Source organism: Orbicella faveolata, unplaced genomic scaffold (assembly GCF_042242905.1).
Source record: "Orbicella faveolata isolate gen_17 unplaced genomic scaffold, um_ofav_v1 contig_35, whole genome shotgun sequence".
NCBI lineage: Eukaryota > Metazoa > Cnidaria > Anthozoa > Scleractinia > Merulinidae > Orbicella > Orbicella faveolata.
In genome coordinates, this window is record NW_028301564.1 from 11,715,556 (window position 1) to 11,731,702 (window position 16,147).

Consider the following 16,147-nt stretch of genomic DNA (forward strand, 5'->3'; position numbering starts at 1 on the left):
GCAGCCGTTCGACGAAAAAGTGTCAAAAGAGATCACAGGACACCCAAGATTATGAACTGCGTTCTGCGAACGCAATAGTCAACATGAAATCTATTCTCTTATTCATTGGTCTAATTCCATTCATAGGAGCACGGAATACAAATTGAAGGAAATAAATGGCATTAAATATAGGAACAATAATACTGTGTGACGAGGAAGCCTACTTCGGCTCCGTAGTTCAATGACACAGTTCGATCTGCATATTTGCAGACAGCAAGAGTATTATCAAACAGGGAATTTCATTTTAACAAGACTCCAACGCGTCTGATCCAGTGAAAACTAGATGTTCAGAGCCGAGGAATAAACCAATCACGATGCTTGGAATCGAGAATTGTGATTGGTGGGTTCTTCCACGTCTCATTACGACTTCAACAATCTAGTTCCGTCGAGCCTATCACTCCGATTTTTGATTTTCACTAAGTCGTAAGCATTTCGACTAGTGAAAACCAGCCTCTATTTCACAAATTAACGTCAGTTTATCATGCGTCTGTCCTGTTACTGTTCATGTATTGTCAAAGTAGCTGTGGATTCACGAGGCGATAGCCGAGTGGATCCACAGACTACTTTGACAATGTTATGACGAAATTCATTGTCAATAACAGAACAGACGCATGAAAAACTGACGTCATTTACAATAACAAATTGTCAAATTGTCCGCTCTCACTCGTTGACGCGTTGTGTCTGTCTGCTTAATGACAATGAAAATTAGCCAATGAGCTCGCGCGGATTTCTCCAGTTCTTGTAAACAAGTCTATCGGAGCCGTGATCGGAGGTAATCAAACATAGCACAACTATTGATTAATAATAAATAAGTTGACCCGATAGTTTATTAACCTTTACCATGATTGCCATACATGAAAATCTACAAAAAAAAAATCCTTAACATTTCAATGACTTAAACAGCTGCTCATGTGTGGTAAAAAAAAATTACACAAAAGTGCTCTTCTCAGTTAGACTACAATTTGTGAATGAAGGTTGGCTGATTCCCAACTTTCGTGGAAAATACTTCGTCAACGGATTTACAGAAAAAAGATCGAATTTAGTATTGAACATGGAATTTAATATTTTGTCCGAAAAACTTATTCTGGACACTCGCAAGAGTTACTTACTCGCATCCGATTGGGTGATAGGCAATAGAGTAGAGTGGTACATGGGAAGTCGGAAAATACATCGCTGCGTTTTCAAGACTCAAAGGAAAATTTCGCGCGAGTCATGAGCTCGCTTTCAAGTGTCTCATAAATAATGGAATAGAATAGGCAAACGTTGTGATTTGCATATGTGTAGCTGTGTACAGCCGCCTCTCTCCCCGATTTTTTTGAGGAGAGGGGGCGGCTGTAGACAGGCTACACATGAACCGTGTACATGTGCCGAGCAAAAGAAATTACCATCCCTTTTAAATAGACATTTTTTTAAAAAAAATTGATATACCAAGTTTCATACACGTCGCAAATCTTGAAGAAAGCATACAGAAATCAACATTGTTTCACACTCAAAGAAACTTCATAGTCGAACTGACATTCCCTTCGCTTTTAAAACAAGCTACAGGCTCGTGCCTTGATCTTGCAGAAGCGTCCCCTGATCTTCGCCACCGTTCAATCTCAGAACAATGGGACACCGAGCTCGATTTCGCCGGGACTTCCAGTATTTGTAGCTTAGAATTCCGATCAGCACGCAAAGAGCAATTACTCCAACACAAATTGCCACAATCTTCAGAACGGCTAATGTAGACACTGAGGAAATGACAAGAGATACGAATTAAGATATGGCAAGACAACATAAGCACACAGGAATTAAATGAATACTCTATTCAAAGTTTGTTTCATTAGGGACGCAGGTTTGCCTAGCCTGCAAATACAGCTTGTTGCTTTGTGAGTGAGTGACTGACTTTGTCAGTCGGTCAGACACCAGGTCAGTCAGCCTGGCGGTCGGTCGCACGGTCGGTCTACTCTCGTCCTTGTTAGCTCTAGCCTGTAAAAGTAAAATACACTTTTCTCTGTCTGTCTGTCTGTCTGTCTTTCTGCCGTCTGTCTGTCTGTCTGTCTGTCTTGTCCGTCTGTCTTTCTGCCGTCTGTCTGTATATCCGTCTGTCTGTCTGTCTATCTGTCCGTTTGTTATTCTGTTTGGCGGTAGGTCAGTTCATTCGTCAATCATTACATAAGTCAATCCGCCAATCAGTCAGTCTATCAGTCAGTCAATCAGTCAGGTACACGATCTGCAGTCGTCAGTCAATGAGTCAGACAGTTATAACTGTCAGTTCGTCTATCAGTCGATCAGTTAGCAGGAGTCAGTCAATTCACTTTTTCCCCACACTTACTCTATAACGTACGAACGAGAGCCAGAGTAACTTAATCCACTACAGTGGAACCCTGTTAATCCGGTCACCAACAGGCCACAAAAATCTGGCCGAATTAACGGGGTGGCCGTCTTGAAGGGGTTCTTTAAATAAGAAAATGACTGACTGAACTTCTCTTCGGGCCAGAATAAAGTGGCCGTAATAACGAGGTGACCTTATTAACGGGGTGGCCGTAAAGCGGGATTCCACTGTATATCGAAGCGTGCTCTGCAACTTTTCAACTTAAATGTTTTAATGTCTAAAGCAAACCACAATTATTACACGTTGTACATTGTATTTAAAGGCGTCCTTACAGATTTATCCGACAAACACCATTCATACTAACCTACTGATTTGTAGCTCGCCTTAAATCCCGGATACTTCGTCTTTCCGGTAGACACGAACCTAAACCACATCACCGAATCCTTTGATTTTATAGTAGAAGGTTTTCCTGATCCACACAATCTTTGCATACGTTTCGCAAATGTCGCATTGCCGTTTCCAAACTCCACGTAATCCGAATCTAAACACTTGGGTGTAGAGCCAGATAAATTGAAGACATCGAAGGACAGTTCAATTTGTTTGTATTTGTTCACAGTGATGGTCCAGAGACAATCGACGGGATAAAGGTCGTAAGGCAGAGGATAGTTGAAGCTAGCCAGAGATCCCTTCTCTGAAGTTAACTCGAACACTTGTTTACTTGCCACGCAAGAGAACGAAGCTGGTACTGAAAACACGAAAAATACATTGTTTCAAGGAATTTGAAAGACTGTACCGAGCACTTGAAACTAACTTCAACGTGTAATTAACCGTTTAAATTCAGATCGAAAACAAAAAGAGCCAAAGCAATAGTAAAGGAACGTAAAGCAATTATTGTAATTGCAAATCCAATTTTTCTCGAGCACCAAATTTTCTAATTAATCGACGATATAAGGGGCTGAATCCTCCTCATCCCCTTAACTCGAGCAAGGCAAGGACCTACCATAACTTTAGACCCCCCCGCCCTTCCCCCCGCGGATATGTCCCTGCTTACATTGTGACACTGCCTCAAAAACTGCACTGAACCTAAACATATAACTCCAATCAGGCTTAGGAGACTGGAACTGAACCCAAAGATGGCGGCCGCTGGAAAAGACCTCATTCGCTGTCGTGTAAGGCCATTCGGAATATAACTTCAACAAATCGCTTGATGAATTCTGTCCATCACGAATTTCAAGGGTAGTATTCCTATTCCCATCACTGTCGTCAAAGTTGTAGGATATCAAGCTAAACCTCACGAAGAGACCTTCCGGTACTGTTATGATCCAAGTACACATCTTGCTTCTAGGAGGAGTGCCAGGAGGAAACTGGGGCGAGAAAACTTTTCCAGTGTCACCAGTTATAGGAATGACGTTATCAACTCCGTCGAGTTTGCACGGTCCCACAGCCGCTGTCAACGAAAGTGGAGATGACTTTAATTCTTCACAGAGAGAGATCCATAATTTTGAAAGTAACGTGGGGTGCTGATTTGTGTTTAAATAAGCTAAAAGGAATTCGGATTTATCTACAAGAACAACAGTTTCAGTGAAAAGTGAAATGAACCGTTCTCAAAAAGAAGATTACAGAGTTAAAGAAATACGTGAGGCTAGTGAGAAGCAAATGATGCCTAGGTTATCTTCCCTATACAACAGGACAAGCACCTAAAAAATTTAAGTCAGGTCATAAAATTCAATCTAAAAATAGTTACACGCTATGCTAAGAAGTAAAAACGATAATCTTACGTACGATCAATATAACAAGCAAAAAGTTAGGTTAAAAGGCCCAAAAGGTCAATTTCGTTACATATTTTTTGAAGGCCTTAAAAGTTCTGATAGTTCTGTCTGACTGGCAGGTTCCATAACTTTGGTACTAGGTAACGTCACGATTTAGGTCCGTAGGTTGTGGTGTTGACCTTAGGCAGCTTTAAAATGTCAGTTCCCCTCAGATCATGTGTTCCTAAAATCTAGTAACTTTTTATGCTTTTAGGAGCATGATCGTAATCAATAATTAAAAACAAATTGAACGGAGTCTGTTCAATTTGTTATGTGCCCAACATGTGATTGACCAAAACCTGTTTCCTAGAGTTGGATTGGAACTTTGTAATACCTCTAAGAAAATATTCGAAACATAGAGATCTGACCGAAAAATAAACCCGCTTTGACCGCGGTAATACTTACGGTCGGGGAATACAGTATAGCTTGCATGAAATCCTGTGAATCCTCCTGATCTATCACTCACGAAATCCACGTAGACATTTGAATATGTTGACCGAATAACAGGGGGAAGAGAAGAACCACAGAATCTGCCAATCAGGTCACTCATCGCCAAAGTATAGAATGAGCCTTGTTTAACTGTTACATAATCTGCCTCGCAATCTTCAGAACTCTCCAAGTTGAAGGAATGAAACGTCAACTGGATGAGATAACCAGCCGGAGCGTTGATTGCCCAGGAACATTTAGCTCCGTTAGGGTACAGATGGGGATAATTGAAGCTTGCAAATTCACCAGACGTTTTATTCAAATGCATGTCCCTATTGTTTAGACAGGAGTATGGGGCAGGGAGTTTACTAACGGCCTCGTACGTCGCAACAAAGCCACCCTCCATGAATAAAGCTGAAACTAACATATTGTTTCCCTTTGAATAAACAACCTGCTCATTCTCGTTTTGGTTATAACAGAACTTTCCCAACAATATTCTTTTGGAACTTGTTACGTCAAAAACGTACGCATAGTTTTGCTTGCATCCTGATGCCCTGAAACTCCAAAATGTAAGCTTCACAAACTTTCCAGGAGATACGGTGATGTTCCAAAGGCAAGCCCCTTTCCCCCGGTATTCGGGAAATCCCGGAGTTGCAAAGCTCATTCCTTCACCAGCCATGTGGACAGTGGTGTTTTCTTGTGGATTGCAAGTTCCGGATGAAACTAAATATTAAGAACAACAGGAGCAACAAATCACAATTTGAACCTTACTGATAACGGGAAGTGAACCATAGTCAGTTGACACTACAATCCAAGGCCATCCGCCATAGAGTTTCCCATCCCCTGAACGACCTAATTTTCTGTTTTATTTTTCCTTTCATTTTTTTTCGTTCTTTCCCTCTAAATAGATTATTAGACATTTTGCTGTGGAGAGTCACGCTACATTTTTACGAGTCTTGTGGTATTTTGGCGAACCTGTGGGCAAGTCGAAATACAAATAACGAGTGAAAATTTACAGAAATACTTCACACTAAATTGACTAAAACGAGATTTATGAACCAACGTTTACTAAGACGACTACAACTAACCTGTCAAACCAGTTTCCTGGCGTGCTAATACCGTGAGACTCATGTGTCTATTGAATATCTAGAAGTGCATTCGATAACGCTCGTCCGATATCTTTCAAAACGTCAAAACGCTGCAAAGAGCTGGAAAAATAACGATTGGTTCACAATTTACAAGAGAATCAAATAACTGACATGCTGAGAATCTTGCAGGATATCCTCTGATCTTTAACAATTCGGGTAATTCGGCCTCATCGACTAAGTATATATATTTCTGGTAATATTCTGTGCGTTTTGGCAGTAGAGACATTTTTTAGCTTGGGTGGTTTATTGTCTCATCACAGACCACGTGGTATTCTAAAAAAGAATTGTTCTTTTACCCATCTTACAATTGTGAATTCATATACATGCGACTATTTGAATATTTGACAGCGAGAATCCTCAAAGGTATCATCAGATGGTCTGAAATGGGGCAACAAACCACCCAAGCTAAAAAGGTCAGTTGTTAATTAGTTTTACACATCCCTTGAAAGGTAACAAAGAAGCCTTGTTAGTTTCCCTGGGCTTCCTTGCCTATAATATACATTGATGTATTCTTATTATATTTATAAATGGCAAAAATAACACAAGAAAAAAAAAGAAAGATAATTCAGTCGAAGTTGCGGTTGTAAAAACGTTTTTCCCTAAATTCGAATCAACAGTCACAGTTTGGCTTATAAAGTAAACGCAAGATTTACGTCACGTAGTATATCCGGAATATTTAGCGTCTTACCTGCGGCTGGAACCATTGTGTAAGTTGCAATGAATCCTGGGCCGGTTTTTCCTGTATCTCCTTTTAGACCCTTTACCTTAACGCCAAGTTGACCACGCCCAGTTGAATAAACAGTAAATGAAGGCACTGATCCACTGCGTGTTATAAAATACGGATTCCAATTATCAGTGTTGTCAGTGAACTCAACCCAATCATACATGTTCAGCTGGAAACTTGTAAATGTCATGCGTACCATTTTTCCTTGTGGAGCTATAATCTTCCAACGACACTGTGTGATTAGTTTGTACGGGTAACTGGATGGATATCCGGGGCTTTGGAAGACACCAGATGCATTTCCTAGCAAAATGTTCATGTTCACATCACGGGAATTCTTAGAGGAACAACGCGAAAGGCCTGCTGTAAAAGGAAAAAAGAGAACTTGAAGTGGCTGGGAATAAAGAACTTGCAGTGACAGGGAATAAAAAGGGCCAATCACATTGAAGTAGGGTTGAACAGGTTTTAAAGTAATAGCAACAGTAAAATTTATGCTAATTTCATAAAAGCACTAAATTCGATGTATAATTTCTAAAATAATAAATCAGTAGGCCATTTCTGAGTTGTCTTTTGTCTCTGTTTCAAAACAAGTCCTCATGGAAAACTTTTCATATGGAGAGGAGTTTGATTTGCACGAAAATGAAAGTGTGATGAAACGGAGTTTCAAAAGAAGGATTTCGCACAAAGACTCGTTTTGACACAGAGGCAAAAGGCAATTTAGAAATGGGCTGTTGGAAGACTAGTCAAAAACCCGATATTCGTCATTTCTCCTTTAGCTGAAATATCTTCTCTTCTTCGAATGTCAACAAGCCATAAATAAAGTACCTGACCGTGAGCCATGGCCTTAACCTCAGACATCTCCTTGAGTGACACACTCTTGAAGAGATGGCTGAAACTGAGGCTGAGAGACTCATTGTTTGATTAACCACAAGAAGTATTGCACACTGAAAGATATAGTGTTGATGTTTTAATTGTAATTTTAAGTTTAATATATGTTTAGGGGAAGGTTGGGTAGAAGGACTTAATTTCCAACACCCAGTACTTCAAAAGGAAAACCACCACTCCCCTGGAGTAAAAATTGCTTGTAAAGCACAAGAGCAAATAAAGGAATAATTGGAATATGGAAGTCCGAGTAGGAGTACACGCCAAACCAAGCAACTGTGCAGAAATTGGATCATATGTACTAAAGGCATCCATGGTTGAGAGTCGATTGATACCATAGATTTACCCTCAATCAACACTCCATCGACATCTTGATTGATCAACACTCAATCTGCATCTCAATGGGCATCTCAGTCGATACTCGATTGACACTAGATTGACCCTAGATTGACATGTTGATCGACACTCGATCAACAATTGGTCAATAGTTGGAAGAGCGCTGACCAACTCATAATATATCAATCAAAACTCAATAGCGTGTCTGGGAAAATTAGTTTACTTTGACTGATTGTCAAGCAAGATATCAATTGAGCATTGACCAAGTATCGATAGAGATGTTGATCAAGTGTTGATCAGGATGTCAATCCAGGGTCGATCGGGGGCATCAGTTGACACTTGACTACAGATGCCTTTAGTACACATGATCCCAGAACGCTTTTTAACTTTGTTTTGCTATAATGCTCTGAAGTGCTCAACTAACATTAACTCGCATTTGTCAGCAGTAAAGATACCATGAAATCATGCATGACTTGCCATCTCTGAATTGAGCTGCTCATTATGTTAATAACAAGGGTTTTTACAGTGAGAAGTCTCAGACTGGTTGCATGTGACATTTTTTGGCACATCTCAGTGACCATGGAATGAGGGCTCTTCATATTAACAAGGGTATTTCAGTGTTTTTACACTGTAAAAATGCTAATCTTGTACAGTATGTGAAAAACCATCATGTGTTCACAGTTCAGTTTCCTCACTGCAAATAGCATTTTACAGCAAAGTTCACAGCTAGAATGTTCTTAAAATACATAAGAAAACTCTAAAGCTTTTAAAGAAAATCTAAAACTCTTCTATGCATTTTAGAACATTATTTTGATATTAGTTTTAACATTACCTTCAGTACAAGCCAATCCCCACAACAGCAAGCAAAACCCTGAAGACAGAACAGTGTGTAGAAATCAATGATTGATGTTAATATTATATGAGTTAAACAGCGACTTAAAATTATATAATTATACTATAATATTTATTATATACTTGGAACTAGGGCATAAAAAATATACACTACAAAGCATTCCCTTTGGTGCCAAGAGTAATATGTGTATGGTAGAGAGAGAGTTTAGAAGAATTTGAAAGTTTATCTATGCCCAAGCCACAGACAAAGATTTACATATTACTGGTAAACCCTTTCAAATTCTCCCAACTTTCTTGAGTACATCTCTCAAGCTATGTGGACAAGAGGGAGCACATCAGGTTCTAGGAAATATCCAGACCTTTTTCCAAGGAAGGGTCACTGGATATTTTGAAGGGGTTGAAGGGGGGGGGGGGAGGCTCAAAAGCCAAAATGTTTAATCTTATCCAGTTTATGGCATAAAAAGGAGTCTGTACCTCTGCTACCCTCCTCAAGAGCAATATTTGCACTTTGAGTGTAGCTGGATAATAATATTAGTTACATCTACAGGGTTTGAAGCAGAGAAGTTCACTAGTTCATCATTTCATCCTTTGAGCATTTTCAAACAAGTGACTGAAAGCCTAAAGGACTCTGGACAAAATCAAAAATTGGAACCAGAAACTCCTGTTCCAGTTTGATATTTACATCAATACATGCATGAATCCAAGTTCAATAATGGTTTCTGAACACGCATAGAGAAAGCAACTGCTGTGATTAAAGTTGCATCACCTTCTGAAAAAGGAATGTGACCTCTGGGAACCAGATTTCCCCTAGCATCATCTAAATATTCACAAATTATTGGCCTGTCCATGGAATGTCAAAACATAGACAGAGCAGTGCATTTAAGCCAAGAACTAAAACTTTTAAGACAATGAGAAACTTGATTGATTTATATCACAAACAGTGAAATATATAGAGGATATTACACAGTTATGTTCACAAGAACATAACTGGCAAGAACGATATCTCATGAGTGAGCGCAGCGAACAAGTGAGATATTGTTCTTGCCACCAGAACATAAAATTCATATCTTCGAGATAACGTGTAATGTTCTTTTTATTATATAGACATACTGATGACGGCATTTTTGACAATTTTCTGAAGATTTCCGACCACTTCATGAAGATTTCCAAAGATTCTCCAAAATTTGTCCGAGAGGTCACACAAGCGTTGCCGAACATTTTCTGAAAATTTCCGAAGATTTCCGAAGATTACTGAAGATTGCTGAAGACTTTCGAGGAAGATCTGAAGATGTTTCAATGATACACCAACGAATTTAAGTACAGTTTAAGAGATGAACTTGATATCAGTAAAATCACCAATATCTTCACTAGTGAGGATATGGAAAATACGCCACTCAAGTACCAGATGTGGTTTCCTACGAATTTTACGAGTAGTGTATTTTCTTGTAAAACACTTGTGTTTATATAATAAATAGAGGATATTAGACGGAGGTGAGAAGATATGAATTTTATGTTTGAGTGGCAAGAACAATATCTCATGAGTGAGTGCAGCGAACAAGTGAGATATTGTTCTTGCCACTAGAATATAAAATTCATATCTTTGAGCTGACGTGTAATGTTCTTTTTATTACATAGACATACTGATGACGGCATTTTTTACGATTTTCCAAAGAATTCCGACCATTTCACAAAGATTTCCAAAGATTCTCCAAAACTTGTTCAAAGGTCACATGAACGTTGCCGAACATTTTTCTAGTGAGGATAAGGGAAACATGCCACTCGAGTCCTGGATGTGGTTTCGTATGAATTTTACAAGTGGTGTATTTTCCAGTAAAACACTTATGTCTGTATAATAAAAAAAATCCTTTGTTCTAGGAAAGTTGAACAGGCAACAGGCCAACACAAACAGATGTCTTCGGCAAGCTCCAGTCAAGGTCTTATTAGTGTTTCAGATACTTTTTTTAGAAATTTGGAGACTATATCCAGTGATTCATATTGGCACAGGAAAATTACCATGTGTAAATTGAAGGACAGGGGGCAGCGAAGAGAGGGAAAGGAGGGGGGGAGTTGAACTTAACGTCAGGTGGGCATTTAATAGAGCACGTTAACAATTGAGGAGTCCATCCATGAAGAGGGGAAACATTGTACGATACACTCAGTGACCCAATTCTCTAAGCTAGTTTACTATGTCCTGACAAATGGAACAGAACAGTGCAGAACAGAACAGTGCAGTACAAAGTCTACCCAAAGAGAATGGACTCGTGTTACAGATACCACACCAAACAGTGGTAAAACAAACGAAACTGAACCAAGTTTAAATCGAACGACAATCGAAGGTGAGTTAGATTAAGATCGACATGGGTCTATTTTAGCCTACAGCGTAAGTGTGATTGCCTGTAAGCGCAAACACCCATTCATTCATTCACTCACTCACTCACTCACTCACTCACTCACTCACTCACTCAATCCTCTTCATGCCTTTGGGCACATATTAATGGCCATAAAAACACCCATTCCTCATCCTTGAACTACTCAGTTGACAAACTCTAGGACATCTATAGTATTTCGCTTACGTATACTTACCATAAAGGAGAAACATCGCTGGTTGTAAGCGTGTAAATCGTTGAAGGCTCGAGGCACGAGACTCGAGCAACTTTCTGCCCTCCGCGGCAGGCGTCAATCAAGCAAAAAAAGTCACGCAATCAGTTTGGATGCCAACCACATGTTTTAGATGTACTCGTTCGAAAGTTCGTACTTTTCAAACTTCAAATATGCGTAAAGGAAGGTCTGAGAGGGCGTTATACAGTGTTGTTCACAGAAAAGAAAATCATTTTCTGGTAATTAAAACAAGTTGACAACATTCTTACCCAGGCTTCCGTCGTATTTAATCGCCCGCGACATCGCCCGCGATATTAGAGACCTTAAGCAAACACTGGAGGCGGCGAGGTGGACGCCAACCGGAAGTAAAATTTCCCGCTCTCGAGTTAATTAGCATAATCACGTTGAGTGTTGCCCGCGTCTTCCAACAGTGGCGGCGGCGAGAAAGGTAGGTTTGGCCGCCTCGAGAGACGGTCGCTTTATTTTCCCATTTGTAGCACCTAAAATACACAGAAACTCTTTTATAAAGTTAAAAAATGTTTTTTGACACGTCTCTTTGTATTTTTTTTTTTGCAAATATTTGATATTTCGTTTGCTTTACAGCGAAAATCTCACTTCACATTGGAGGTGTGAGTGAAGAAGAAAGATGGCAAGCGAAGGAGAGAAAAGCAAAAGAAATGGGTGAGTTTCCTGGATTCACATTGTTCCGAGTGATGTTCACGTCTTGTAGACTTTAAAACTTTAGATTGCAAGTACTTGCTGGTACAAAATGCTATTTTGGTCTTCCAATTTGTCTCTATAACTTTGGAATATTTCCGAAAGGTGAATCGTTAGACAGGACCTGTTTTTAATAAGCTTTTGTTTTCTCTCATCTAGCTCGATCATGGAGTGGACAGAAGCACATGATTTGATCCTAGCGAAAGAAGTCAGAACTTCAGAACCATGGATCTTCAAACCAAGGACTGTAGATCGAGGAAAAGTATGGAATGCCATCACGGATCGTCTGAATGACGAAACCTCCGTGAAGTTTCAGGTGAAGCGGAAAAACGTACAGGAACATTTCAAACTACTACTGGACAAATTCAAGGCGAAACGAAAACATCACAGTCAGGCGAAACTGAGTGGAGTTGACATCGAAGATAGCGAGATGGATATTCTGATGGAAGAAATATCAGAAAAATGGGAGGAGGCAGAGGCCAGTGACCTTGGTTGCACTAGTAAAGAAAAGGCTGATTCAGTCTTCGTAAGGAAAGTAAAGATTTTTCGACGTGTGTAGATCCCTCAGCAACAGAAATTCATCCTCGTCTATGATGTCCTCAAAGCATGTAACAGCTAGAAGGTCTCGGACTTCTCGAAAAGTTGCCATTATGCTCGTAAAATCCACGAACAAAGTCAAATTGGACAACTGAAAACGAAAGCAAAACAGCCGTTGCTCGCCGCCGCTTCTACGAAAGCTTAATATTCTAATTTCGCGCCAAGAGGAGGCGGTCTCAACCCAACTCCCGCGCGGCCATCGCCGCCTCCACCTAACCGCCTCAAGTGTTTGCTTAAGGTCTCTATTATCTAGTGGAGCTTCCGCTGGTCACACCAAAGCTGTTTTTTTTTACTATAACTGTCGAAATTCTCGCGCGCTCATTCGCTACTTTTCATTGTCAATAAGCGGACAGACAGATGTAGTCTGCGGATCCACTCGACTATCGCCTCGTGGATCCACATTTGAAAATGTTATGACGAAATTCATGATCAATAACAGGACAGACGAAAATGTTATTACCAATTTCGTACACTTGACAGTGACAGAAGTATTTTCCATACAATCTCTTACAACGGAGGTCATGACTAATTACTAACCATGCACGCTCCGTATAATAAATTAGGGTTGAACTCTTACACTGTATGTCCACTGTATGTCACTATTTCGTATAGCAATAATACCCACATACTGAGCTTGAGGCCACCCCAGGTGCGAAACACACGAGCACGCTGCAGCAATTCTCATCCCCAGTTTCCTCGCTCCCCGCAAAGGAACGCGGGGAACCATGACCCCCATTTGACGACCAACACAAAACGGCTTTAGGCTTTAGACTCGGAATTTCCTACGTAGGCCCGAGTAAAAAAGTGAATATGTCCAACACATGCTTTTCCCTAGCTTTGAAATATGTAAATCTCTATTTTTGGCTGTGCGGTCTCACCAAAATCTGTATGCGCGCGCATATTTCGCTTCCAATAGCGATACGGTGGGCAGATATTTCGTCCTGGTCGCGGCATCCTCGATTTTTCCCCTCGGGGGGGTAAAGACTGGCACATTGCCATAGCCAGGCAGGAAGGGTTTATAGAAAGTAATCGACTCTGAATTGCCCAATACCAAGTTTTTATTAGAATATATCACGACACGCTTTGGCCAATCAACTTTGAATCACTTATCGGTAAATTAGATTCCCTTGGCTTTGAATATTACTTAGTAGGCGATTTTAACTGCAATTTGGCCTCTCCCCATTATGATACGAATACTCGTCGTTTATGTGAAATATCTGATTTATATGGGCTCCAACAACTCATCACTGAACCGACCCGCATAACTGAATCCTCATCAACATTAATTGACGTAATCTATACGAACTATGTTGACAGGGTAGTCTGTTCCGGTGTCTCTCATATTGGCATCAGCGATCATAGCCTTATTTATGTTTATCGTAAACTATCTCCCGATTTCCCATCAAAGGGGCATTCTACCATATCTTACAGAAATTTTCAAAACTTTAATCGTGGAAAATCTCGCAACGATATCTATCAACAAGACTGGAGCTGTAATTATGATGATCCAAATATTTTGTGGACTGACTGGAAAGTAAAATTTCTGAGCATTGTCAACATTCATGCTCCATTTAGAACTAAACGTATTAGATCACATAAGGCACCCTGGATCAACTCAGACTTGAAGAAAGGTAGGCGCGATCGTGACGCTGCCAAGAGAAAAGCTGTTAAGTCAAATGATCCATGCGATTGGGAAAAGTATAAAAAGCTGCGAAACTCAATAAATAATAGGATCAAAACTGCTGATCTTATTTTTCGAAAGCTTTTATGCAATTTGAGGGCAACTCTAAGAAAACTTGACAAACAATTAATGAACTTACATCTCGCCGTTAAAGCAATGAGACTGTGAAAGAACTAAAAGTAAATGACGTTGTAAGCAATAATTCTAGTGAAATTTCAGATACTTTTAATGACCATTATTCAACAATCGGGCCCAGACTTGCCAATGAAATACCTCCAATAGGTCAAAATGATGATTCGAGCTACACTAACTTTATCACTTGTAACAACAAAACATTCCATTTCTGTCCAACTAGCAGTAATATTGTTTTTTCTCATCTAAACAAATTATCTAGATCTAAAGCAACAGGTCTCGATGACATTTCTGCTAGATTAATCCGTGAATTTACTGATCTTATTTCGGTCTCTTTATCTGACCTCTTTAACAAGTCTTTGACTTCTGATATATTTCCTGACGATTAGAAATGTGTTAGAGCTACTCCGTTGTTTAAGCAGGGTGAGCGATCTGATCTAAAGAATTATAGACCAATTTCAGTCATTCCAGTAATTGCTAACTGAAGGTATTCGAGAGGATCGTGTATGACCAGCTATATAGCTTTCTAACTAAAGAGGACGTAATTTCTAAACAACAGTCGGGCTTTCGCTCATTGCATTCAACTGTTACTGCTCTATTAGAAGCTACCGATAGTTGGGCGTTTAATATCGATCGCAGAAATGTTAATGCTGTAGTTTTTCTCGATTTAAAAAAAGCGTTCGACACTGTTGATCATGAAATTCTTTTAACTAAAATGAACCTTTACGGAGTTCAAGGAATAGCTCTTGACTGGTTCAACTCATATTTAACTAGCCGTACACAACGATGTCTTGTTAATGGTTCTCTTTCTCAAACCTGTTCGCTAAAATGTGGGGTACCTCAAGGAACAATCCTAGGTCCCCTATTATTTCTTATTTACATTAACGACTTGCCCAACTGCTTATCATCATGTCAGCCTAGGATGTATGCTGATGACACCCACATCACATATGCGGGAGCTGATCTGAGCTCTATACAGTCTAATCTAAATCACGATCTAAGTAATTTAAACAAATGGCTTACTTTTAACAATCTTACTTTAAACGCGACTAAAACTGAATTTATGTTGATTGGTTCCAGACAAAGATTGAGTACCCTTCCAGATACACTTGAGCTCTCAATTAATAATGTTCCAATAAATCGTGTCTCCTCAGTCAAATCGCTCGGTGTGTTGATCGACGAAAACCTAACTTGGCAAACCCATATTGATAAATTGTCTAAAAAGATTGCATCTGGGATCGGTGCCATAAAACGAGTTAGGCCTTTTGTTCCACCAACTACACTGCTTTATATATACAGTGCTCTAATTCAACCCCATTTTGACTATTGCAATCTTGTCTGGGGTAATTGCGGTAAAACTTTGTCGGACAGGCTACAAAAGCTTCAGAACCGCGCCGCTCGCGTGTTAACTTCCTCTAGTTATGATACTGATGCCAAAGGTCTAATACGACAACTGGGTTGGAAAGATTTGTGTACCCAGTGTCAAATTCAGAAAGGCTTAATGGTACATAAATCTTTAAATGGCTTGGTTCCTGAATACCTATCGTCTAAATTTCTAAAACGTAGCGGAATGCACTATTGTTTAAGGGATCCCGAAAACAAACTGGTTGTACCTCATCCACGAACTAACTATATGAAAAATAGCTTTAGTTACAGTGGTGCAACTCTCTGGAACAGCCTACCCTGCAATCTCAGGGTGATAAAATCCTTTAATCAATTTAAAAGCAAATTAAAGTTAGACACGGCATTCATTGAAAACAGGATTAGTTTAATATTTAAATTAGGATTTACTACTTCAATTTTATTAATTAGTATTTAGCATGGACTGTTTATTGGTAGTTTATTAGTATTAATTTTAAATATTAGTATTACCTGATGATTTTTAACCGTGTATAA

The 16,147-nt window shown here is 39.6% G+C and overlaps 3 protein-coding genes across 4 annotated transcripts; 2 read left to right on the plus strand and 1 right to left on the minus strand.

The window, feature by feature from the left end:
• Nucleotides 1-837: 837 nt before the first annotated feature.
• LOC110057603 (bone morphogenetic protein 1-like) lies at nt 838-11,405 on the minus strand. Of its 2 annotated transcripts, none has more exons than XM_089273914.1 (7): nt 11,110-11,405; nt 8,507-8,545; nt 6,424-6,816; nt 4,567-5,310; nt 3,405-3,800; nt 2,718-3,098; nt 838-1,769 (listed from the first exon to the last, which is right to left on the minus strand). In XM_089273914.1, exons 1-7 carry the CDS (start codon nt 11,123-11,125, stop codon nt 1,579-1,581), a joined length of 2,160 nt encoding a protein of 719 aa, XP_089130040.1. In that variant the 5' UTR covers nt 11,126-11,405; the 3' UTR covers nt 838-1,578. The 2 variants fall into 2 exon arrangements, with proteins under 2 accessions (XP_089130040.1, XP_089130039.1); XM_089273913.1 differs by having other exon boundaries at nt 6,424-6,819; nt 11,110-11,404.
• A 117-nt stretch (nt 11,406-11,522) lies between these two features.
• On the plus strand, nt 11,523-12,441 carry LOC149103294 (uncharacterized). Its single transcript, XM_089273934.1, has 2 exons — nt 11,523-11,805; nt 12,001-12,441. The coding sequence occupies exons 1-2, from the start codon at nt 11,771-11,773 to the stop codon at nt 12,398-12,400; spliced, it is 435 nt and encodes a 144-aa protein (XP_089130060.1). The 5' UTR covers nt 11,523-11,770; the 3' UTR covers nt 12,401-12,441.
• A 2,854-nt stretch (nt 12,442-15,295) lies between these two features.
• LOC149103295 (uncharacterized) lies at nt 15,296-16,070 on the plus strand. The gene has a single exon (XM_089274174.1). The coding sequence runs from the start codon at nt 15,315-15,317 to the stop codon at nt 16,068-16,070; it is 756 nt and encodes a 251-aa protein (XP_089130300.1). The 5' UTR covers nt 15,296-15,314.
• The last annotated feature ends 77 nt before the right edge of the window (nt 16,071-16,147 follow it).